At 42.8% G+C, this 26975-nt stretch overlaps 1 protein-coding gene across 1 annotated transcript; it reads left to right on the top strand.

Annotated features, from left to right (window-relative positions):
- Positions 1–26227, top strand: GLT8D2 (glycosyltransferase 8 domain containing 2). The gene is made up of 10 exons (XM_016223230.2): positions 1–171; positions 10657–10703; positions 12466–12558; positions 15372–15543; positions 16724–16841; positions 18166–18250; positions 18977–19089; positions 21188–21354; positions 22142–22254; positions 25443–26227. The coding sequence occupies exons 2-10, from the start codon at positions 10685–10687 to the stop codon at positions 25613–25615; spliced, it is 1053 nt and encodes a 350-aa protein (XP_016078716.2). The 5' UTR covers positions 1–171; positions 10657–10684; the 3' UTR covers positions 25616–26227.
- The last annotated feature ends 748 nt before the right edge of the window (positions 26228–26975 follow it).

Raw genomic sequence — 26975 nt, 5'->3', positions numbered from 1 at the left:
GTAATATTGGCCTTGGGCTCGCCAGCCCTTTGGGTCTCCCAATGGGATCTTAGAAGCGGCGGCCGCGGAGTGAAGGGCCGCAGCCCGGGGCCAGTCGCTATTTGGACGCTCAGCCCTGCAGCTCTTCTGGACCCAGGAGCCCAGAGCCCTGCCCTCGCCAGTCACCACCAGGTAAACAGAAACTTCCAAGCAGCGTGGCAGCCTTTCCGTTTTTACCCTGTGCCAGCCCTTTATTTTGCTGTAGATGCAAGAAAGTGAATCAGAGGTGGACTGGCCCACACCAAGTTTGCCTTCTGGAGCCCCAGCCAATGTTTGTAGCATTCCAATGGAACTTGTTTTTTTATTTTTTGGAGCTTTATTTTTTGCTATTGTAGCAACTCCAGGATCCTCAATGTGCAAGCTGTTCACATCCTGGACTGCTTTTCCAGACCCGGGTTTATCCCCGCCTACCCCAAATGCTGGGATTTACTGTCTGCATCGCATATTTTAAACATGGAAATCAGCAGTTAGCTAGGACACAGATAAATGCCAGTCTAGCTTTAATGCAGGTACGTTTCTGAGCCACAAAAGATTTAACTGATCTGGAATTCATGTTTTCGGAATCTGTCCCACGAAGCTGTTCTGAGGTTCCCCCAACTCCCCTCCCCAAAAGGACCGGAATATGTGGAAATCTAAATGAAGCTCGTTGTAAATACAGAGTCATGGACAAGATAAGAGCTTAGTGAGTGCTCACGTTGAAAATGCTTTTTAACATTCAAAACATGTCTTCTTACGTTCACTTTATGAGATATGATGATATCTAAACATCTGGCTGGGCTGCGGGAGGGGGAAAAGCCAGTACTCTAGCTGTTTGGCCCTGTGCAGTTAAACATCCAAAGTGACATTGGTTGGTTGGTTTTGTCTTTTGCTCCACATGTTGTGCTGTTACATTTCTATTCAGTATCCTTTTTGTGCTACGTAAGGAAATTCCAGCCCCCGTTTAATGCAGTTAGAAGTAGAGCCGGGCAGTGCAGTGGTGAGAACGCGGGCCCAGGGGTCAGACCCCCGGAGCTGAATCTAGGCACAGCCACTTACAAACTTTGTAAGCTCTGACTCTGGGGACTTAACTCGTCTGTGACACTATTTCCTCACCTGTAAAATGGGCATTAAGTGACATCATACGTTTAAAGGATCTGCAGAGTAATGAGGCCACGGGGAAGGCCACCTGGTGGTGCTGATGATGACGATGGTGATGACAATGAGTGACCGCACATCCTGCACTGGGCTGCAGCCCTAATTTTGACACCTCCTCTCTGATACTCAAGTCGTCCACGGGTCCCTCCTATCCTCTTATGTCTCTCCAGGGCCCTGCTCTCTTGCTTCATCCCTTCAAACACCTCTTTGCTTTTTTTCCACTCTGGATCTCTTTATTTCTTCTTTGTTCTCCCTCCTTCCTTGCCGAGAGACAGTCATGCTCCTTAAGCCGCAGCACTCACAGCTTTCGTTTCTGTTCCCAGAGAGCATGATTCTAAAGGCTCCTTTTCGTTCAGCATTTGCCAAGGAATGTTCTGAAGAAGATGGTCCCTTGGGGAAAATGAGCTTTGTGAGCTTTCCCTCTCAGAAATCTCAAGGTATAATGGCATTTTAAAGGTACTGAGAAGTCCTGCAGTAGAGAAATCTGCTTAAAGTTGTTTAACACAGTGGTTGCCAGTTGACCCTTGAATCATTTTATCACATAACGTTGATGAACACTTCTCGGAGCACACTCTGCCATAACCGATTCTGGCTCCATCTGTTTTCATTTTGGTTCCTCTTATGGACGTCCTACTTCATACCTCCCCTGGTGAATACCCAAGGGGATATCTCTCTTTTGTTGTTGTGTTTTATTTTTTTCATCACCATTTATCCCCTCTATGCCCTCTTCCACCTCTACTCATCCCCCCCACCCACAATCACCACACTGATGTCCATGTCCATGAGTTCTCTCTTTTCTGCTCAATCCCTCCACCCCCCAAACCCCCCACCCCCACCCCAAGCTGACTGCCTGCTCTCTATGAATCTGTCTCTATTTTGCTTGGTAGTTTAGTTTGTTCATTAAATTCCACATATGAGTGAAATATGGCACCTGTGTTTCTCTGACTGGCTTATTTCACTTGGCATAATGCTCTCCAGGTCCATCCATGCTGTCACAAAGGGTAAAATCTTCTCCCTTTTTACGGCAGAGTAGTATTCTGTTGTATAAAAGGACCACAGCTGTTTTATCCACTCGCCTACTGATGGGCACTTGGGCTGCTTCCAAATCCCAAGGGGCTGTCTTGTTTCTCCTTCCCTGATCAAGGACCTAATATTGATTACATGTGCCGTATCGATATCTAGAAAATCTAGCCAAAAGTGGAAAGCAGGGATCAGCAAGCTTTTTCTGCAAAGGGCCAGTGGGCGATTTTACAGGCCATATGGTCTCTCGTGCAACTACTCAGATCTGCTGTTATAGTGTGAAAAGAGCCACGGACGAAATCAAAGAGTAAGCCCAGCTATGTTCCAACAAAACATTATTTACAAAAACCAATGCTGGGCAGGATTTGGCCCAGGGGCCTAGTTTGTTGACACCTGGTCTAACGCCACTGTGTGAAGGAAGGCCTCCTTCCCAACAGGAGAAAGCCGGGCGGGCTCCCCACATGCTGAAGACTCCCTCACCTGGCTTCCCTGTCCTGTGGATTTGGGTGCATCTTTAGCAAACCTTTCCTGCTACAGCAAAAAGCAAAAAGGCCATGATGTTTTGTTAGAGGCCAAGTTCCTAGGTCCTGATTTTTTCTTACTTTCTCTCTCTCGGGTGAGCCCATGCACTTGTCCTGTTCAGGAGTAGGTAGCTTGCCTGGTTTGAGATGACATGCTCTATTAAATGGGGTTTTTGCATGTGCAAACTTCAGGGTGCAAGTCTTTCAGAGCTAAGTTAAATCACAGAGTTTTTCAGGTGCTCGATGCGTAATGGTAACAATTAGCAGTGGAAAGTGCTGGCTTGTAGTAGCTATGAAGGTGGTAGGGAATGTGGACTCGGAGCCAGGCTGCCTGCCCGAGTCCTGGCTCTGCCACTTGTGAGTTGTATCACCCTTGGCAAGGATCTTAACCTTCCTGAACTGTAGCTTCCTCACTGGTAAATTGGGGATAATAACCTTAAAGAGTTGTTTTGTGAATCAAATGAAGTATTGTTTATAAAGGTGTTAGGACCATGCCTGGCACATAAAAATTTTTAAGTATTACCTATTATTATTATTGGTCATTTAAATTAATCTGCAGAACAGTCCCATTTTAGAGATTAGGTTTTATAAGTTGCCCAAAATTACAGAGCTAAGGAATGGGGCAGAGCCAAGATTCAAAGTCAGCTCTGTCTAATGACAAGGCCCATGATATTTCCACTCTGGTTCATGGTCTGCAGGACTTAAGTCATTCAGCAATGCCTTTTAGGGTCTCCTCTTTTATGTTCCCTTTTGATTCTCAGGCCCTTTTTAATGCCTCCCTAACCTGAACCCATAGCAGACATGAGTAATCAATCACAGATTTAAAAAAAAAAAAAAAATTTTTTTTTTTTTAACTTACCGTGAGTCTGGTGATAGTGTTAGATTCCATCTCAATTAGCAATACTGAAAACCCTACCGAACTGGTCAGAGTTGGTCATAAAAAATAAATAGGCAGTGTGCGTGGGGTGGGGTTGATTAAGAGTAAAAGAAACTAAAGCTACAACAACCAAACTATAAAAGATGATATTGGAACAATGGGAGAAATTTAATAACATCTGCTTACCAGATGTTCTTAAATTCTTGTTGTTTTTCCAAGGTGTGATAAGGGCATTGTGGTCACATAGGAGACTGTCCTTGTTCTGTTCTTTTTTCTTTCTTTTTTTAAAAAATATGTTTTTATTGATTTCAGAGAGAGAAACCAGGAGGTCATGTTTTGATTCCCGGTCAGGGCACATGCCTGGGTTGCTGGCCCGATCCCCAGTGGGGGGCGCACGTAGCAGCTCATCAGTGTCTCTCTCATCCTTGATGTTTCTCTCTCTCTCTCCCTCTCCCTTCCTCTCTGATCCCTCTCCCAAAGCCGCACAATCTAGGAGCTGCAAACATTCCCGGAGCACCTACTTAACTTATTAAAATGCTTTCGACTGCAAGTACCAGAAGCACCAATGCACAGTAGCCTAGACAGAAGGCACCACTGTCACAGACGGGGGGAAACCGTGAGGAGGGAGAGAGGGAAGCCAATCAGCCCTGTGGAATCCTTATACAACTTCATATTTTAAAAAAATTAAATATACCCGGCTTTCTTTTTAAAGTGCATGCTTCTCAAGGACTTCTCTCTGCCTTGTGTTCTAAAAGTGGCTCAGGTTCCCTACGAGAATCCGCTTCAGGAATTTCCCTCCTTGACTCACCGCCGCTGCGCCTTCAATTAAATGTGCCATTCTCTGTTTCCTGAGATTTCAGAGTTGGCAACATGCTGGACAGGGGAGAGATGAGTCAACATTAACGATTTCTCTGGTTCTGGCATGATCTCAGTAGTCAGAGTAACCGAGCTCTCAGGGGCAAGCAGACCAACCTTCCCTGTGAACTGCACAATTCAGTCAGCACGAGGTAACATCTGTCACCTGGAGCTCAACTCACCTGCTTCCTGGGGAAGCGCCTGTGGTAAAAGAACACAGGCTCTAAAGTCAGAGAGCCCTTAATTTCAAATTCCTGCCCTGCCATTTACTAGCTGTGTGATTTTGAGCAAGTTACTCAACCTCTCTGATCCACAATTTCCTCATTTGAAACATGGAGATAATAATATACCCACCTGAAAGGTGTTGTAAAAGTTAAAGGAGATAATGCGCTCAATGGTCAGGATAGAGGTGGGTGCAAACGAAGCTCTCAGTAAAGGGTAGCTACTGTGTTATTACTGTCTGGCCCCTGCAAACCCCTCCCTGGTGGGCACACCATTCCGGCCACAGGGGATGTATTTGTGAGGATTCTTGGTTGCAAGACACTGAACCTCATTTCAAAGCAGTTTAAGGGGAAAAAAGGAAATTTATTGGCTTAGCTAACTGGACACCCAAGGAGGAGCTGGCCTCAGGGACTCGGAGCGGAGCTTTCTGGTCTTACCCTGTCATCCCTCCCCTGGGACTAGGTGGCCTTCCTTCAGGGAGTGGGGGCCAGGGGGTGTCCTGTGGCCAAAGGCCATTCTAAGCTTCTATTGTCTCAAGAAGTTCGCTGAACGCATATCATCTAAAATCATAAGTGGGTAAAAAGTACCTGAAAGCAACCTCAGAAGAGTCCTAAGTAAAGTGCGGTTTTGGTTCGACTCCTTCCCAGGTGCAAGAGGGGAAGCGGACCAGGGTCGCCGCGAATGCGCTCAGAGCCCGGGGAACCCGGGAGAATATAAAGGCCCATTGTAGCTGCTTGTTTACAGTGAGCTAAAGACTTGAATGAAACCTCTGTTGAAGAGTTTCCCCCAGATCACTTCCAACAAGTTTTCTCAACACTCTGGTTCATGAAGAAGCCCCGGGGTGCTGTGACACCCCGCCTGTCTTGACCGCGTCCAGCAGGCTGTCTCTGTCACGTCGCTAATTTCAAAAGAGTGGTGTTTTCTGTTTGCCCACTGCTGCCTCCAGTCAAATGTCAAGTTCCGAAGTTCCTTTGAAGGACCATAATTGAGAAGAACCAACTTAATTTAAAATAAACTTTGAGTTTTCAAGACAAATTGTTATTTATAGCAAATTAACTTTTTTCCCCCTAACATGAAAGAAGTCAGTTTCCAGCTCCTGGGGTGATTGGAAAAATGCTACAAAGAAGTGAGTGAACCTATAAATGTGACAAATTTAATTTTAGATTTACAGACTAAAATGAATTTTATAATCTAAAATTCTTTTCTAATTATTAACTTCATTTTAAAAAAAATCAAAACCACCCAGCTATCCCATGCCTCTCTTAATGCCCACTGCTTCTTTTAAAATTAAATTTATTGATTTACTTACATATATAGAGAGAAACATTAATTTGTTGGCCCACTTATTTATGGATTCATGGGTTGCTTCTTGTATGTGCCCGGACTGGGGATCAAACCTGCAACCTTGATGTATCAGGATGATGCTCTAACCACCTGAGCTTCCCAGGCAGGGTCCCCGCTGCTTCTAACAAATATGTAAGGTATTGTCATAAGCACATAGATAAATTGTGAACCGGGACAACCAGGAAGCAGAGTCGTAACAGCTGTGTTTTGAGAACAGTTTGTTAGCTCTCTGGATGTCAGAGCACAAATTAAATACTCCAGAATACTGTGAAAAGATAGGATGTGAATTTGGGGAAATATTTGGTTGAAACTTTTTTCATGATGAATCAGCCCTTGTCTCCTTAAGCCTGGTGCCACTTTGAGCACATTGTTGACTCTTTATTTGATAATATAACTCACGTTTTAGCCACCGATGACTATCCAAATCTGTAATTTTTCTTGTGGAAAGTATAAGAGAGAATCTAAAACCCGTGCTGAGCCCTCTCTCCCTTCCTCGGGAAACACTTCACCCTCTAGATTCAAACTCACCTCTAGGGATTTCAGAGCACAAATAAACAGATCTCTAGTCTCCCTTTGGACACCCTGAAATTGGAATGAAATATTAAAGAAAAAAGTCAACTCAGTAGAAAGGACAGTCTTCCTAATATGTGATACTGGAACAACTAGATATTTATATGCTAAAAAATGAACTTTAACCCATACTTTATGCTATATACAAAAATTGACTCAAAATGTAAGTATAAAATATAAAACCACAAAACTCTCAGAAGAAAACATAGAAGGAACTAATCACGACTTTGAGTTAGGCCAAAAATTCTTATGATACCAAAACGCATAAAAAATTATGAGTTTGACATCATCGAAATTAAAAACTTCTGTTCTGCCAAATTCATTGTTAAAAGAAAGAAAAGACAAGTCACATGCTGGAGGAAAGTATTTGCAGTGGACCTGTATCCAGAATATGTAAAAAACTCTCAAAACTCAAAAATAAGAAAACAATGAATCAATTAAAAAATAGGCAAAAGATTTAAACAGACACTTCACCACTGTATTAGGGCTCTCCTAGAAACAGAAACAATAGGATGTGTGTGTATGGAGAAGGGATTTTGTATAAGGAGTTGGCTCATGTGACTATGAAGACCAACAAGACCCAAGATCTGCAGGGTGAGTAATGGTGTAGATCCAGCCTGATGGCTGGGGGGCTTGAGACCCAGGACAAGCATACATTTCAGTTGGAGTCTGAAGGCAGGAAAAGACAATGGCCCAGTTTGAAGGCAGCCAGGCTGGAGAAATTTACTCTTACTTGAGAAAGTCAGCTTTTTCGTTCTATTCAGAACATGAACTAGTTGGATGAGGCCCACCCATATCAGAGAGGGCTTACTCTTCCACTTTGATGCTAATCTTATAAAAAAAAATACCCTTAAAGAAACACCCAGAATAATGTTTGACCGAAATATTTGGTCACTCCTTGGCTCAGTCAGGTTGACACATAAAATTAACCAGTATAACCATATACAGATGGCAAATAAGCACATTACAAAGATACTTAACATCAGTAACCATTAAGTAAGTGCAAACTAAAATCAGTGAAATAGATTTATTAGAACAGGTAAAATAAAAAATACTGACAATACCAAGTGCTGACAAGAATGCATAACAACTCGAATTCTTTTACATTGCTAGTAGAAATGCAAAATAATACAGCCATTCAAAGTAACAGACTGGCAGTTTCTTATAAAGTTAAACACCCATCTATGAAATGACTCAGCAATCTTTCTTCTAGGTATTTACTATAAAGAAGTGAAAACTTAAAATCACACAGAAACCTGAAAACAAGAGTCTACAGAAGGTTTACTCATAATAAGAAAACACTGGAAACAGCTCAAATGTCCTTCAGTGGGTAAATGCATAAATAAATTGTGGTATGTCCGTAGGATGGAATACTATTCAGCACTAAGAAGGAACAAATTATTGATACACTGAAAAGCAAGTTTAAATCCCAAATGCATTTTCTAAGTGAAAGAAGAGTCTCAAAAGATTACATACCATATGATTCCATTTTATGACATTCTGGAAACTGCAAAGCTAAAGGGACAGAGAACAGAGCAGTGGTTGCCAGGGGCTAGAGTCTGTCAACGAAAGGGAAGCACAAGGAAATTCTTTGGGACTGTTGGAATTGTTCTCTATCTCATTTGTTGTGATTATTACAAAAATTTATGCATGTGTAAAAATTCATAGAATGATACAACCAAATAAGCAAATTCTGCATGGAAATATTTAAACATTTAAAAGTCAACAAGTCAAAATTTGAAGCTGACCTGATAATATTCTTTTAATAAATTATATGTGTCACAGGAATGAAGCTTATTGTTTTGTTTTGTTTTGTAAAAAAAGCAGGTGTGCTGAATATTTACTATACAACACCATTTGTGTTTCCCTAAGTAAAGCACACTTTCTAATTATGGAAGTTTACAATAGGAAATTTATGGAAATCTGTGAGACCACAAAGAAATTCTCTTATCAACATATATCAAATATCTTGGAAGAAAAATAGTTCTTATAAGGCCAATTCTTTATTTGCTGAAGAAGTAGTTGGCCTCTTCTGTTAAAAATTGTTCCTGGATTATATTTATTCGATAAGCCTCTTGGAATTCACCCTGATTTTGTCTCATGCAAAGCCAAGGGCTCTGTGTAAAAGTAAAAGTTGGTCTCGTAGAATGAGAACGGTCGATGAGGTGACAGCAACTCTCATTACTTATCAGAATATAATGCATCATGTGTGTGTGTGTGTGTTTAGAATATCCTGTATTTAACTATTTGTTTATTTAATTTATTTTTAAAAAATATGTTTTTATTGATTTTTAGAGAGAGAGGAACGGAGAGGGATAGATAGAAACATCGATGAGAAAGAAACATCATCGATTGGCTGCCTCCTGCACGCCCCCTACTGGGGACTGAGCCCACAACCCAGACATGTGCCCTGAGGACTGAACCAGTGACCTCTTGGTTCATGGGTTGACACTCAACCACAGAGCCATACCAGACAGGCACTATTTGTTTATTTTTTTGAATAGATAATACATTCATGTGATTCGACATTCTGTAGGTGCCAAGGCTGCTGTTTGTTAGCCAGAATACACCAGTGGGACACCAGTGACGCCCATTTTAATTGACTAGTGCCAAGAGCTATGCCGGTTATTAAGTAAGTTCAGTATAAGTCCTGTAAGAATATCATGTGAAAAGTCTTCTTTTGTTTTGTGTCCTGGCCCCTTCTTTATTTTCTGTAATCTTCAATACAGAGGCAGAAGGGCTTTTGAACAGTGATCTGAAGAAGCTGTGAAAACGTGGGCATCTTAGTTACTTCTGAGCAGTGTACAGCAATGCAAAGCTGACAAATCTTATCCCAAATCTGTCCTTGGCATCTCTCTAGCTGTCCTTTGAAGATGCCTTGCTTCTAATCAAATCAGGCTTTTCCTGATGTACCGCCCACCTCTGTTGATCTAAACTCCTTTACAGACGACACACTTTGTCTCCAGCCTCTTCTGGCCGGCAGCTCCCTTAGTCTACTACATTCCAGCCACACTGACCTTCTTGCAGTACCTGGAGTTCTCAGAGCTCTTTCAACCACAGGGCCCTTGCTCTTCTGCATTCTCTCCACTTGACTGGCTCCTGCTCTTTCTTCTGCTTAAATGCCCACTCCCCGGTGAAGCTTTTCCTAATTCCTTTCCCCTCTGTTGATTTTTTATCCCAGCACCTTTGTTTCCTTCATAGCACTTATCATAACCTAATTATTTTATGTGTTGAATCTTAGCACCTGTTTTCCCTACTGGGTTGAAAGCTCCATGATGATAGGGACTGGGACAGATTTGTTCATTGGTGCATCCCCAGTACGTGGCGTGGTGTTGGACTTTTGTTAGTATCTTAATAAACAATAAATGAATGACTGAATTGAATGTAGGTGTGCCCCTCCCAAGGATGGTTCTGTATCCACAAGGGATTCCTGAAGAGATAAAAGCTTCCTTATCAAAGGAATGCAATTATGATAGCAGAAATAAAGGCATGGGGTTGATATTTCACATCGAGAGAGCTTCTTGTGTGACGCTTCCGTTAGTGAGTGCCATCTGATCTGCTAACCCAGAGGGCTGACAGGGCTCTTTTTGCAGAAGGTAAAGAACCCTGAACACAAAAGATTATTTCTTGGGGGCCCTTTGCATGGTTTGTACAGCCAGAGAAATCATTTTGAAGAGGTGAGCCACCCATTCAAGAAATATTTAGTTTCCAAAATTCTAGGTCCAGGACATAAAGAATGATTGCACAATTTGTCATTTATCAGATAGTCAAAGACATAGTCTTTCAGAATTGACACCTGGCCAGGTGTGGCTCAGCATTGAGCATCAACTTAGGATCCAGGAGGTCACAGTTTGATTCCCAGTCAGGGCACATGCCCGGGTTTCGGGTTCGATCCCCAGTAGGGGGCGTGCAGGAGGCAGCCGATCAATGACTCTCATCATTGATGTTTCTATCTCTCTTCCTCCCTCTCCCATCCTCTCTCTGAAATCAATAAAGATGTATTTTTTTAAAAAATTGTATAATGACTTCTGAGTTGATTCTGTTTTAAACAAAATTTTATTCTTTAATCCACAGGTCACAGTTTTTATCCACGTGAACATACATGGCTTTGTTACGAAAAAGTAAGATTACGACTTTTGAACATCATGATTACAAGATATTTTGGAGGGCTGTTGGGATGCGGGGGCTTGGCCTCTTTCCTTCTTTTCACTTCTGAAATCTGCCTGGATTATCATAGGTAGCTTTCCCACAGGCAGTTCTTGGCATCATCATTTCCCATGGACAGTTGTTAAGTATTTTGGTCAGAGTTGGACTTATTAAGAGAAGGGTCATACTTTTCTATAAAACTTGCAAATACTGTTTATTTTTGATCTAAATAAATATTCATGTTCCCATCTAATTTAGCACTTGTAATTTTGTATTCTTAAAGAGTTACCTCAAATTATATAATCTCAAACCCCATCAAAACCCATTTCTCCCCTGATTTTAGAGCCAGTAGTTTGTGAATCTAGGGGAAAACATAGTAACCTAATTGTGTTCCTGTTACCCTCAGGGTAGGGTTGCCTGAGGTAGCAGATGAAAAGTCAAGATATCCAGTTAGATTTGACTGCAGATAAACTATGAACAATTTTTTAGTAAGTATATCCCAAATAATACATGGGACATACTTATGCTAAATATATATATGTATTTTTATCTGTCAACCTTACATCAGTAGTAACAGCCATGGTTGAAAGGGTCAGATGGTAGTCAGATGGGTCACTTCCCCAAACCGGCTGTGGCAGGCGAATGTTAATCAGATGGACTGATAACCTCTGGAACTTTGCCCCTTACCTTCTGCTCCTTTGTAGTTTTGTTTTAAACGGAGTAGTGGCTGGTTGTCTCTGGCCGAGTCTGACAGCCCAGAGGCCGAGAGGGGAGCCCGGGGACGTGGCCCTGGAGGGCCTCCTGGAGACCCGCCAGCTCCTTCCTGCTCCAGGAAGCAGCTCGGGGCCTTCTCAGCTTCATCAGCTGTTCCTTCTGCCCCATGCACAACTGTTTCCTTTAAATGGACTCATTTTAAAAATTATAAGTGTACTTTATAATGGGAAGTTTATATCCTTACTGTAAATAGAAACCCAGTTACCGCCTACCATAAAAAGAAAGATTGTACGACTGTATCTGATTAGAACAATGTTATTCGATTCTGGGCAGCGTTTGTTACCTGCTTACATGTGAAATTAGGGCTGATTTCTCACGCTATGACAGTGCGACTTCAGGCTATGAATGCAAACCTCCTCCACCATCTCCGGCACAGCCAGTGGTACGTGTTTCATACTGATGACAACACTGTTCTGCATCACTCCACTTCCCAGCAGATCCCACGGGCGAGTGTCGCTGTCCTGGGACAGATGCTCCTGGAGGCTCAGAACTGAAAGACGTGTGTGGGTGGGTGGGGGTCTTCCAACCTCTCCCCCCTGGCAAACATTTTCTGCATGTCACCCTTGACCAGTGATTGAATGAACTGAGAGGTAGCTGGGCTCTAACGGCTAAGAACACATATTCTAAGTACTGGTTCATCATGAGTGTTATATAAATGTTGGCTATTATTCTGAACACAGTTCATGCATGGAAAAGGCAGGATCATATAGTCATTAAGCCTCTGCCATCCGACCGCCTGGGGTTATTTATCCCTGGATCCTCCTTCAACTATTAGTATCCTTGAATATCAACAGAATCGCAGGCTAACTCTTTACTGTGCGTGCCAACTGCTCAAAGAACGGCCCCAGACCACCACTCCTCCGTATGTCAGGAAAGGCAGCTCCTTACATGGCTGTTCTAAATTTTCCACAACTTCAGCTCCATAGGTTGAGCTTGAATGTGTTTGTTTGTTTTTAATTTCAGTTAATCAGGTGTTGCTGTTCCTTCTGATTGTGACCCTCTGTGGGATTCTGTACAAGAAAGTTCACAAGGAGAAGGTGCTCAAGAAAGAAGCAGGTACGCTAAGTGAAATAAGCCAGTTACAAAAGACAAACCGCGCGTGGCTGCTCTTAGGTGAGGTGCTTAGACTGTGAAAATCATCAAGGTAGACGGCACAATGGTGGCTGCCGGGGGCCGAGGGGAAGGGGATGTGGGGAGTTGCTGCTTAACGGGAAGAGTGTCAACTTTACAAGGTGAAGAGAGTTATGGGGCTCCATGGTGGGGGTGGTTGGGCAACAGTGTAAATGTCTTTAATACCACCGAACAGTGCACTTAAAAATGGGTAAGATGGTAGATTTTATATTATGTATTTTACCACAATTTTAAAACTATATTTTTTAAGTTTATTTTTTATTGTTGACATTATTATAGATGTCCCCTATTTCCCCCCCAAATCCTCCCTCCACCTAGGCCCCCCCCATTTTTTAAAAAACGGGGGTTATTCATCAACCTGGGATACCTAGAAACTCAGTTTAAATATGTTCCTTTGAGCCCTTTCAATAGCTGGGTCCAGAGACAATTTGGTCAGCCCCGAGGACCTGCTTGAATATCCACCCAAGGCCAAGTTTTCAGTCGTGTCCTAGAATATCAGTGTCCCACCTAGAGAGGTGCTGGGTCAGAGCCTAGGGCATGGCCTGAGATTCCGCATTTCCCGTGAGCTCCCGGTGGATGCCGACACTGCTGGTTCCCGGGCCGCACGTTGCTCGGCCTGCTCCCCTTCCATCCCGCTGGAGTCTCGATGATTTTGCTTATGAAAATTGCCCTCTCTCTTCTCCTTGCTGGTTCATTCTCATCAGTGCACAAATGGCCTCATACCTGTCAACTTAAAAATAGATCCTGCATTCACCCCGTATCTTCTTCCAGCTGCAAGAGGAGCCCCGCTTCCCTCCTCGAGGGGGGATTGTGTGAGAGGGCATCTGTGCAGCCACAAAACACACAGTCAACTCCCACAAAAATTAGGAAGCACTGGTAGTGTGTTTGTGATATTTTTAACTAAGTTACTTATTTATATTAGCCAAGTAAATACACTCATTTGTGGAAAATACAGAAGAGAAAAATATTACCCGTAGCTGTATTAATCAAATACAAACTCGGTTCCTATTTTGGTGCTTCACACACATTCATTCCACACTTTTTAAAAAAAAGCCAGATACTTAGGCACTGGGCACACAAAAATGGGCAAAACCATGTACCTGCTCTCACAAAGCTGGCTTTTTTCTTAATATAAAAATTCATTAAAAACAATTAAGAATATGTATAATCTGGTTTAAATCAACATCAGGAGCATCTGGAAAGAACGTAATTTCTACACAGACATGTGCGCACAGGTTTGTAGGGCATCACTCATAGGAGCCCCAACCTGGAAACAATCCACAGCAGATGAACTAGTGAAGAGATGAACAGAACACAGTCAGTCCATACAGTGGAGTGCTCAGTTGGTTGGAGTGCCATTCCAAAGTGCCAGGGTTTCGGGTTTGATCCCCCATTGGAGCACATACAAGGGTCAACTAACAAATACATGAGTGAGTGGAGCAACGAATCAATGCTTCTCTCTCTCTCATCAATAAATAATTTTAAATTTTTGAAAGAGAGAGAAAGGAAGTCATACAAGGTCAAATGTTGCCCGAACTTTAAGTTTTTGATTCCTCACATTTCATTCCCTGCCCATAAACCAACGCATTTGAACAGCTGATCCCACCACATTCCTTTCTCCATGGAATGAAATAATAGCTTTGATAACAGCTGTTAAACAACTTTAAGGAAGTGCACACCCCAACTGATCAATCAGCTATGTGCTGACACAGGGTTTGGACCACATGAGTGGATCCAAAATCACAATTTTTACCCTATTCAGTGTTAAAATAAAACCAGTTATGAAATACCATTCAAAAGAATGTAATGCTGACATGCAAAGATGCCCATGGTTCGTTGAATGGAAAAAGAAAGTTGCAGAAGACCATAAAAAGTACGATTTCATTTCAGCTTTAAAATAATACATGTATGTGTTATCAGTATTTTATATGATCGCCAAGGCTCAAAAGAGTGATCAATTGTCGATTTTGCGTATTAGTCATGCTTTTCATGTACCTTCTTTCTCTTTCTGTCAACTTTTGAGACACTTAACTAGAACGTGGATAAGGGAAGGAAGATCACAAGCAGTACATTTCATGGCAGCGTAGGCGAGGTAAATATTCCAATTCAGGAAAAAAAGTTGAGGAGTTGAGGACTTGTTGATTCAAATGAGGCTCTTCAGTTCTTCACATGTTTTTCAACTGTGTGCATATGTTAGGTTATCCAACTGGCTTCTGTAGGAGAGTTTCCCCCTCTCTCCCCCCAAAAATAGTGACTTAAGCAAAATAGAAGTTTATTTTCTCTCTCAAGTGACAGTCTGAGGTGTCAGTTCCACAGTCATCTAGACTTGAGCAAGATCCCTGCTGTCTTATGGTGTTGGTGTCCCCAACAGGGAGCTCCCATCTGCGGCCCAAGGTGGCTGCCATCATATCAACACTCCAGCCAAGGGAGGGAAAGCAAATTTCTTATAAAATCAAACCCAGTAGTTGCACACATTACTTGCACTAATATCCCACTCTTCGGAACTTGATGGCATAGAGCTGCAAGGGAGTCTGGAAAAATAGTCTTAGCAGTTGGCAATGTGCCAGCTAAAATCCCAACGTCCTGTTTCTGGGAATTAGGAAAGGCTGGCTATTGGAGAACGGTCGGCAGCCTCTCCCACACTAGGCCGCCTTCCCCGGGGAGTGTGGGAGGCAAGTTTAACTGACTCCACTGTGAAATTCCTTCATGTTCCAAGACTCTGATTTTGATGTTTCCAGAGGATGACTCCGAGACCCCTGAGGAGCTGGAAGATGAGATCCCCGTCGTGATCTGTGCAGCGGCAGGGAGGATGGGGGCCGCGATGGCCGCCATCAACAGCATCTACAGCAACACCGACGCCAACATTTTGTTCTATGTAGTTGGGCTCCGGAACACTCTGTCGAGAATACGGCAAGTCGTGTACTAGAGACGTTGGAGTTTTCTACTTTCTTTCGATCTTTCTTTTCTCTCCTTTAAATAGATTTCCTTCTTTTTTTTCATTTGAGAAATGTCATTCGAATTAAGAAGGGATGACCTGAGGTTTATTTTACTTTGTGACCTGACAAATGTGTTGCCTCGCTAAGGAATTTTAGTAAGGAAGCCTCACTAATCTGGCAGGGCAGTGTGTCATTCTGCACAACTGAATGGTCTCATGAACTAAAAGAACCCCAATCCTTAAGCAGTTTATATGAAAGTCTTTCTCCCTGAAATGGTTTCTCTTTTATTTGCTTTCTTAACCTGAAAGAATATTAGTATAATATAATCATTTTAATATGGCTCAGAATCATCACTAATTATAATCTTTGAACTACAAAGTGATATCATTCATATCACTCACCATACTAAGAAATACATTGGAGCTGGATTGAGAAAAAATAAACAGAAAATCAAATTTTAAATGTATTATAAAAATGTAGGATAATTGTATAATTTTGGTATGGAGAGTGACTCCCTGAGTCCAAAACTCATAAGGAAAAAACTGACAGATTTGCCTGTATGACATTTACAAACTTTTAAATTTTATACACTATAAAAAAGTGTTTAAAATAGATTAGACAAAATATTTTCAACATGTATTATAGACAGAAGATTACTACCCAAAATATGTAAAGAATTCATACAAAAAATTTTTTAAACACGCAAGCATGTAATAAAAAATGAGCATAGAACACAGCAGGGTAAGAGTGACTTCAGTCACCTAGGAGGGTGGAGAGTGTCCCGCTTCATAACACTACAGAGTTGTTAACATGGGGCAGAGATGGTACCAGCAACTGCAGATGCTGCTTTTTAAGAAACGGGGTACATGTTACGTTCTTCCAGTTGCCTGTGGAGAATGCGTGGGTCTGGGGAGATATTTGGTTATTACTATTTTATTTCCTTTGCAGAAAAGTTATATGATAATAATAATAGTAATAATAAAGGAAAGATTTAAACCAGACCAGATGGGGGGAAAAATCGGGATTTATATACTAAACTCTACTACGGTTACACACATTTTATTTTTAACTTTCTAAGGAGGCAACAGATTGAAGCAACGGGCAGTTTGAGGTATATACTAGAGGTTTTGGGGTTTTTTTGGTCATCTCTTTAGAAAATGGATTGAACATTCTAAACTGAGAGAAATAAACTTTAAAGTCGTGGAATTCAACCCCATGGTCCTCAAAGGGAAGATCAGGCCAGACTCGTCGAGGCCCGAGTTGCTCCAGCCGGTGAGTAGGGGCCCGCGTGCGCTGGGCAAGGTCCTCGGTGAGCCCCGTCCAGCGTGGAGTTCTAGCCCCCGGGGTGCGGACGGAAGGGCTCTGAGGCCTCACGGTTGTTAGATCTCCACCGAACTCTGCTCGTTTGTAATTCATAAGCCACCGCTCCAGAAAGGGTTCAAGATGGCTTACACAAACATGACAGAGTTATTAAAGAAGAAATGAAGCTTCAGAAAATGTAGGACGTATTTATGTCTGTGGAGAATGCATGGATCTGGGGAGATATTTGGTTATTACTATTTTGTTTTATTTCCTTTGCAGAAAAGTTATATGAATAGTAATAATAAAGGAAAGATTTAAACCAGACCAGGTGGGGGGAAAAAATCGGGATTTATATACTAAACTCTACCCCCACCCCCCATATGCCTGCGGGGTGGGGGCAGAGGCCAAGCAGTGAGGCCAGGAAAAAATATTCCCAGCCCCATGGGCTGTTGTGTGTACTGTGATTGGCAATAACGTTTACCTTGGAGTCTCCCAGCAGCCAAAGAAAACCGCTAGCATAACGATCATATATTCCCTAGTATCAACTAAGATAATATTTTCAGAAGACCCCAGCTCTTCCCGGAGCTTTGGAATCTTAAGGTATTTCACAGTAAGAGTTCTTACAACAGGGACCGACTCTCTCCCGCATAAAGAGTGGCGTTAATGACGAATTTACAGAAAATGTAGCCACCGTCTATGTATAATTGTTGCTTAAATCCATCCTTGAAAACGTACTAAATTCTAAGCCCACTAACAACATGACCGGTCCGTAATTCCAGATATTTGTTATTGGAGCGTGAGCTGAGCTGGGACTTTGGATGAAGCCGTGTTGTGGCTAATACAACTCTCACCCTCAGCCAGTGCTTTTCTGACTTTTTTCTGGTTCCAGGAGCTAAGAGGTTGAGCTTATTGTTGGAGATGATGCCTGTGTGTGTGTGTGTGTGTGTAAGGCTGATTTAGTTAACAGTAGTCAAATTACTGAGTGACAGGCAATTTGTGGCTTAAAAGGTTAACAAGGGATCCCCTTGACTCCCACTGCAACAATTCACAGAGGTGAAAGTGGTGGAGTCTGAGAAGTGGGGGACTGGATCTAGGCCCAGTGCTGGGCTCAGCCCCGGGCCCAGAGTAGTCGGGCACCAGGAGCCCGGGGAGGGCATCTCCGCAGCCCCCATTTTATCTGCTCCAAACCTGGGACTGAGCCGAGGCCACGGGCAAGGCCGACCCACCAGCACCCCTGGGAGACACTGAGCCACGGGCCTCTCCTCCAGCGCTGTTTCTTTTGTTGTTCCCACAGCTGAACTTTGTTCGGTTTTACCTGCCTCTGCTTATCCATCGGCATGAAAAAGTCATCTATTTGGACGATGATGTCATTGTACAAGGTACACTCGCCGACGGCCAAGACCACTTGGAAGAGGAGCCCCTGAGTAGAATGACTGTCTCTCTTGATTTTTTCAAGTAGCTGCCCAGTGACTTTTCCTGCCTGTTCGAGTTGGGAGTGTAGTATTGCTGTAAACTCAGGGATATTTTGAAAGCAGGGGTTGATGAGCACTTCCCTGGACAGTCCAGCTCCCTTTTTGAGAGCCACTCTCAGATGGTCCAAGACTGAGATAAATAGCTTGGTAGCTTTTCCTTTCTGCGCACCCCTAAAACGTAGGGGAGAGATAGTCTCACTGACTATCTTAGAAGTGAGCTCAGTTTTGGTATTTAAATACAAATAAGATAGCCAGGGCCCATGTGGCTCCCTTGGTTGAGCGTCTTCCCATGCTTATGAGAGGCAACAGATCAATGTTTCTCTCTCACATCAATGTTTCTCTCTGAAATCAATTAAAAAAACATATTAAACGCAAATAAGATAAACATTGGTGTGGTACCTACGTATCAATAGAAATAAAGACATTTGGCCAATGCCCAGCTGAGCTCCTTATCAAGTGGCTTTCTAAATGGATCTGAGCTGTTCTTATTAAGCAAATTGCCACGCCACATGAAATCAGGGATCGCACACTTCTCACCCGTAGCAAAATCAGGGGTTAGTTTAAGCTCCGCGGCTTTATTCAGCCCTAAAATTAATGCTTCGCTATCTGAACTCCTGGTGTTTCTAAATGCAGGTGATATCCAAGAACTTTATGACACCACCCTGGCCCTGGGCCACGCGGCCGCCTTTTCAGATGACTGCGATTTGCCCTCGTTTCAGGACAGGCACAGGCTCGTGGGGCTGCAGGTGAGACGCTGCCTCAGAAACCCTGCCTGCGCCCTGCGCTCTCACACTTCCCCGCCCGCCACGCAGGATGGGTGTGAGCTACACCCGGGAAGCCCGCCGTCTGGATTGCTGGGGGCAGAGCCCAAGGCCCCGGGCTCCCGATTGACACCCCAGCTCCACTCCTTACAGACTCCCGGCCAAGTTACTGGACCCTGCAAGAGCCACTTCCCTTATCTGAAACATGGCAACAATAGTATCTATGTTGTCGTGTTTTGTGGGCTGTGGTGAAATAACGTGTTGTCCACGTGTTCGGCCTGTAGCAAATGCACCAGAAATTACAGTTATCTAGGCCACTCTTAGCCTCCCTCTCGGTCAGAGCGGGTGTTTTCTGTAAAAGAGATTTGCTGAGTCTTTGGTTCTGTTTTCAGAGTTTTAACTGCTGCTTTTCCCCCCTTTCAGTAGAGGAAAATATTGATTTTTGTTCAAGGGGAAAGAGCTCCTTACCCTGGTAGAAATGAGAAAAGGCGAACCTGTATGTCATACTGAAACCAAAAGAACGGCCGTAAAATACAAGGTGCTAAGAATTGAACACCATTCTTCAAAAAATGTTCTAGAGGATAATTTTTAAATGTGTGACATTGAAGGTGTGACACGCTTTTAAGGCCTAAGCTCTGTGGCCAGACCCGACTTGGTCAAGATCTCAGCTTCATCACTTAGTAGCTTTGTGACCTTGGGCAAGTTACTTAACTGTTTTTTCCTTTATTTGTCAAATACAAGAAGAGTCATTGTGAGAATTAATTAGTTCATACACGTGAAGTAATGGCATGTGATTAATGAGGTCTTGTGTACAGTTCTTAGAACAGCGCTTGGCACGGAGAAAGTTCTTGAGTATTTCTGTTACTTCCATGTCATATTTGAGCATCCCACTGAGGTAGATCATGGCAGCCCGTGGGGGTGAATCAATATGTCCTGCCTGCTGTTACATTCATCCAGCTATGCACTGAGTGCTTACTATGTGCCTGACACTGTCTTAGGTACTAATGATACCAAAACAAAACTAAAATTCCTGCCTTGGTGTAGCTTATTTTCTAGTGGGAAGACAAGTAAAATACTCAACAGAGGATCGGGGTGGAGGTGGGGCTGTATTTTAAATAAGGTGATCATGGAGGGCTCCACTGAGGTGGCGTTGTGAGCCTCCACCTGAAAGAATGAAAGGACCCACCTAAGCAGGGGAAAGACATTCTAAGAAGCAGCAACAGCAAGTGCAAAGGTCCTGAGGCAGGGGTGTGTCTGGTGGATTAAAGAACAAGGAGGTCAGCGTGGCAGAGGGATCAAGAGGGAGAGTAATGGAAGCTGGCGAGCAGATGGTGTAGGGCAGGGCGGGGCAGGCCAGGCCATTTTAGGGACTCTGGCTTTTACTCTGAAAGAGACGGGAAGGCATTAGAGGGGCTTGGAGCAGATGAGTAACATGGAGACAGAGTGGGGTTGAAAGGGGTAAAAGAGGCAGGAAGGCCGGTTAGGAGGAACTTGCAGGAATCCAGTGAGCGGTGATTACGGCCTGAACTAGACGGCAGCAGCGGAGGCAGAGGGACGTGCTTGGCTTCTGGGTATATTTTGAAAGGTGGGACCGACAGGATTTGCTGACAGATATGGATGAAAAGTGAGTGAAAAAAAGGAGTGAAGGATAACCTAATAACCCTGGTGTTTTGTGTGTGTTTTTGCCTCAGTTATTGCCACTAACCGAGACAGGGCGGGTTGTAGGACGGCACGTTAGGGATGGGATCGGAACACTCTTGGGCATAAGTGGAGCCGTCTCGCTAGGCATCGGGAAGGAGGCCCTGGGTTGGCGGATGGCGCAGGGGTGGGAAATCCACAGGGGGGCCAGCTCGTCTCCCCGGGTGGCACTCAGAGCCACCCCACTGGAGGCGGCGGTCGGGGAGTCCCAAGAAGGGAAATGAGGCCCGAGGTGCCCAGCTTTCAGAAGCTGGGACACAAGGGGAAACCAGCCAAGGACACCAGGATGTGGCCAGTGACAGGAGGAAAGCCAGACACCTCCCAGTGGTCCCAAGAAAATGACCCTTTCCTTTTCCATGTTGCATGCACGCCGCTCCCTTGGCAGAACACGTACATGGGCTACCTGGACTACCGCAAGCAGGCGGTGAAAGACCTCGGCATAAGCCCCAGCACGTGCTCCTTCAACCCGGGCGTGATGGTGGCCAACATGACCGAGTGGAAGCAGCAGCGCATCACCAGGCAGCTGGAGCAGTGGATGCAGAGAAACGTGGAGTGCGCAGGCTCGGCCCTCCCGCCTCGGGGGACCAAACTGTCCCGTCAATCTCGGCATAGCTCGGGGGGTTATACATATTTATAGACATTTTAGGTCAGAAAGAGACGGGGCAGTAGATGAAAATGTATTCTCAAGTGATACGTCAGAGGAAGCGAGATCCTGCGGAATCCTTATAATACAAACGTTTTTCTAGGAAATTGTTTAATGATGTGACTTCCAGTCTTCTCCCAGAATCCGAGTGAACGGTTTCCACTGAGTATCGTTTATCTTAGTCGAGTCTCTCCTTCTTACACAGATTTGTTTTCAGGGGTTATTTTATGAAGTCAACTTGGCTTCTTAGGGTTTAATTTTTTAAAATGTATCATTTTTCATATTGAGGTTTAGAGAGATTAACTCTAACACAATCACTGAGATCATGTCATTGTATTTCCTGTCCTGCCTTTTTTTCCTAGAATTTTTTAATACCATCATAAATGAATTTGTAAATACACTTATTCTAAATAATGGAGGATCAGAATGTGATCTTCTATGTTTGCTATAAAATAGCCTGAGAATTAAAAGGCAAAATATTCACACTAGGGGAAGTGCATGGAAGTTCATGGTTTTCTGCTTACAACTTTGTGTAGGCTTGACAATTTTCAAAATCCAAAGTCGGGGGAAAATGAAAGACCATAATCTTATTTTATAGTAAGGGACTGTCCTGCATTTTAAAAAATGATTAGATTCTACTTTCTCTGAGTCTGTGGGGCTCCAGGCCACATGATGCTCTTCTATTCCTTCCCTTAGGGAAAATCTCTACAGCAGTTCCCTGGGAGGAGGGGTGGCCACCTCCCCAATGCTGATCGTGTTTCATGGGAAATACTCCACAATCAACCCCCTGTGGCACATAAGGCACCTGGGTAAGTACTGTAGAAAACCAATAAAATGTGCATTTTATAGACCTGGTGAGCACTGAGGTGGGGAAAGTGTGCATGAGCTTCCTCCATTCGAATCCTCAGGTGACCTTGGAGAGCACCTTGGACACATCATTTAACCCTCCTTGCTTGGATTTGCAAAAGCAACTGATGAAAACGGCCTACCTGAGAGGCATGCTTCTAGGAATTCATGGAAAGCAATTAGCCTCACCCTTAGCATACATACAGTAGGTGCAGGAAAAACCTGAACTATTGTTAGAACTTTCACTGTCAAAACTTTTTCACACGCCGTCACTGAACTCTTGCAGTGGCCTACAGCGGACTAAACTGAGCGAGTGAGCATAACAGCTTGTGATGCATTTGTATAACCGGCAATGTATCTTTTTTCCCCCTCACCCTAGGATATGCTTTTTATTGATTTTAGAGAGAGGAAGCAGGGGGGGTGAGAGAGAGAGAGAGAGGGAGGGAGGAACATCCATCCGTTGCCTCCTGCATGTGCCCCGGCAGGAGATCAAATCTGACACCCCTTGGTGTTCAGGAGATGGGAGCCCCGGCTGGCAATGCACCTTTTGAAAAGCTGTTACGGAGGGTGTCCTTTGTGCAGTCACTCTTCTTCACAGGAGGGCAGGCCCTAGGGCGCGGGCTGGAATCCCAATTCTGTTAGCCATGATCCTGGACAAGCTACTCAACCTCTCCACCTTAGTTTCTTCATTCGTTAACTGAAGCTAATGGAACTTTACAGTTTTTACAAGGAATAAATTACCAAACACAAGTATATTGCTTAGAAAAGAGCCAGGCATGGAGACATTCATGTTCACTCAAACTGGGGATTATTTTAGAATTGGAGACAATGGATTACGGATTTACATTTACCAAGTGCCCATTGCATTTCCAGGCACTGGGCGAAGTTCTGATGATAAAGGTGAACATCATTTCTAATTTTGAAAGCAATCCTATAAGGTGGTATTTCCCTTACTCTTCCTTTTAGAAGAAAAGACAGACAAAACTGTGGAAGCTGGGTTCCCGTCTCCTCTTAGTGATTCTGATGGATTGCTTCTGCTCATTCCCAGATACTCTCTGACTTTCCTGAGCATCTGTATGCACATAAAAGCAACACAGGGAAGTTAAGGACACTATTGTTCCACCCGATTTGATTTATATTAATGTTGGGTTCACTGTTAGGTCAAATATCAACATTTCAATGTAATGAATGTGCAGAAAATCCCATTAAAGTGAATGTCTATAAAAAATGTTATGTAGGAACAGCTATATGGAGCTTAGATCGATAAGTTTAGAGCATTTTATGATCTTGGAACAGAGACCCAGAATTACATCTTATGAAATACCTAACTTACTGACAAGTGGAAAGGGGTAGAATCTTTCCCAGGGAGAGAAGTCATTTTTCTTTGTAGAAAGGAACCTATTCTGTGCTGAGGGTTTTGAAATCAGGGATGGTCTACAAAGTAAATCTGAACAGTGATCATTTGAAAAATAACTTGGTTTTAGAGTGTTCTGAAAGCAGAAAGCAATGCAGTGCTAACTGGGTATCAAGTTTGGGTTTAAATGGGCAGGCTTAAAATATTAAAAACTTATGAAACATATTTAGCTAAAGGCAAAATTGCAAGCCCTCCAGTCCTTGTTGTAGAGCAGAGAGAGGACGTCCTTCTTAGTGAGGCTCGTCACAGGGAGGCCCCTCTCCCCAAACGCACGTCTCCTCTGTGCAGGTTCCCCGGTACCTGGAACCCTGAGCCCCAAACCACCTCCTCCGCTGCTTATGAGTAATAGGCAGGATTTTGCTTTGTTCTTACATCATTTGTTAAACTAGAATAATGTAACCCTAGCTATTCACTCTCTCTTTACTCAATGGGCTGCTGTTTCTCGAAAATATCAAATCACAGCCCTGGCCAGTGTGGCTCAGTTGGTTGGGTGTTGTCTGCGCGCAGAAAGGCTGCGGGCACAGCCTGGGCCGCGGGCGTGATGCCTGGTAGGGGCGTGCGGGAGGCAGCTGATGCATGTTTTGGTCCCACACCAATGTCTCTCTCCTTTTCCCTTCCTCTCTCTCTAAAAAAATAGAAAAATGAAATTTCCTTTCTTACAAAAAAGAAAAATTTAACACCTTAAAGGATATTTAAAAAGCGATTTACATTCTCAAGATCATTACGTACTTTTGGAAGAGGTAACTAAACATATTCTTAGCCACAGCAATATTAGGGTAAATGTATACAGTCTCTAGTGGTTACTTAGGAGGGGAATGATATTCCGATGGAGACAGATGTTAAAAAGTGGGTCTGACCCAGCCGGCTGTGCTCAGTGATTGAGTCGTCCATCCAGGAACCAAGGGGTCGAGGTTCGATTCCTGGTCAGGGCACATGCCCGGGTTGTGCGCTCGAACAACGACTCTCTCATCATTGACGTTTGTCTTGCTCTCTCCTCTCCTTTCCTCTCTCTGAAGTCAATAAAGATATATTTTAAAAAAACCCACATTTTTATTATATTTTTTAGAGAGAAAAAAAACCTCAATATTTGTTGTTCCACTTATTTATGCATTCATTGGTTGACTCTTGTATGTGCCCTGACCAGGGATCAAATCCACAACCTTGGCGTATCAGGAATGATGCTCTAACCAACTGAACTACCTGGCCAGGGCTGTAAACCAACTTTTGCCCCACCCTGTATTTGTATACATGCACAAGACATGCTTGGAGATTGTTCACTGTAGAATTGTTTTTTCTAATAAAGGGACAGAAAGAACCTAAATATCCTTCAGAAGAAACTCGCTAAATAAATAATCATAGATGCACTCTGTAGTCACGACAAATAATTCAGTAATCCATATGTGCAACTGTGGAAAGTTCCCTAAGAGTAATTTTAAAAGGCAAGTTACAAATAAATTTCAAAAATACATATATAATATGCATGTGTACATATATATACAAATACATAACATATACACACACTTACATACATACTGGTGTACAGGTAGGATATTACTGAAAGGATTTCATGAGAAACTCAAACCATGGCCATTTTGGAGATTTAGGTTCGGTGGTAAACTCTTCATTGTATACCCTTTGATTTGTTTTAGTTTTTTTATAATGAACTTATATTCAAATTTTAATATATAAAATTTTATTTTCTAACAAACCTATTATTTTTCTCCAAACACAATAAAGGCTGGAGTCCAGATACCAGATATTCGGAGCATTTTCTGCAAGAAGCAAAATTACTCCACTGGAATGGAAGACATAAACCTTGGGACTTCCCCAGCGTTCACAACGACTTATGGGAAAGCTGGTTTGTTCCTGACCCTGCAGGGATATTTAAACTCAATCACCACAACAGCTGATATACCTTGAAATTTTAGATATTTCCTGTATAAAAACGTGGAACTGTCCGTTTGCAGCCTACTACAACATCATTCCTTATGAACAGTATCTGTGATGCATATGACCCACAATATAAGAAACAAAGGTTACTGTGAGCAAATAGTACCTTGGATCACACAGGTATTGATGTACTTCCCGAAGTACAAGTGGTGATTATGAAACTCAAGATTATGTGAGTGAAATATATTGTTGGAAAGAAATAAACCCATCTAGGTTTCAGCAATCAATTTGCTTAACTCAGTGACAATTATATCTAAAAATTTAAAAAATTTCTACATGTATTTTTCACATGGAGGTATTTTTTTTAACAGGTTGCCAGTCTTGGCTCTTGTAATACATTTAAAACATGAATGTCTGAAAAAATAAAATAGTCACAGACTCAGCTGGTGTGGCTCAGCAGATGAACATCCACCTAGGATCCAGATCTAGGTTTGATTCCCAGTCAGGCACATGCCCGGGTTTCGGGCTTGATTCCCCAGCAGGGGGCGTGCAGGAGGCAGCCGATCAATGACTCTCTCATCATTGATGTTTCTCTCTCTCCTTCTCTCTTCCTCTCCCTGAAATCAATAAAAAGATATTTTTAAAAAATAAAATAGTCACAGATTTTTTAATGATTTTCACCAAATGTGGTATTCTGTATGTTAAATACGATAGAAGGTAAATTGCTCTCAGGTTTAAAGGGCGAAAGAACACCAATAAGCCTTGATACAGAAACGCCTGCAGCATGAGGATAATTGTTCTGATATTTTTAATTGTAAAAACCATCAGACTTTCAAAGGAATTTAAAAACTTTCAATATTATTTCATGAAAAAGTCTCATATTGTCATGTATACGTATATCAACATTTACTACCTGTCATATTTAATGAGAAAACATCGTTGTTGTATGCTTGGAAAATCCTCAAACCCATTCTCTAGTAAGTGTCGTCCATAATTTAAAAGTTGGTTTTTTATCTCCACTTAAATAAAAAAAATCTATTGTAAGGCTACAAATTATTATATACCAAAGCAATACCTAGTTCCATGCTTTACACAGTTCCATGAAAAAATAATTCAATTGTTCCAAGTCCCTGATGCAAGGCACTTCAAAGCACCCGCACAAAACATCCATGTAAACAGCAGTACAGTACATGATTCAAATCACATGAATGACTTTTACACAGCTTGATCTAGACTAAAGATAAAACCCATCACAGCCACAGCTAAAGAGCATGTTAAGATTCACAACAAGAATTTGTTTCTCTTACTATAAAAAAGGAACAGGCCATATAATAACCTTTTAGACGAAAAAGACCACCTGATAAATATTTTCATATGGAA

Source organism: Miniopterus natalensis, chromosome 2 (assembly GCF_054644295.1).
Source record: "Miniopterus natalensis isolate mMinNat1 chromosome 2, mMinNat1.hap1, whole genome shotgun sequence".
NCBI lineage: Eukaryota > Metazoa > Chordata > Mammalia > Chiroptera > Miniopteridae > Miniopterus > Miniopterus natalensis.
The sequence above is the reverse complement of the archived record's forward strand: the minus strand, read 5'-3'. Positions and strand labels throughout refer to the sequence as shown.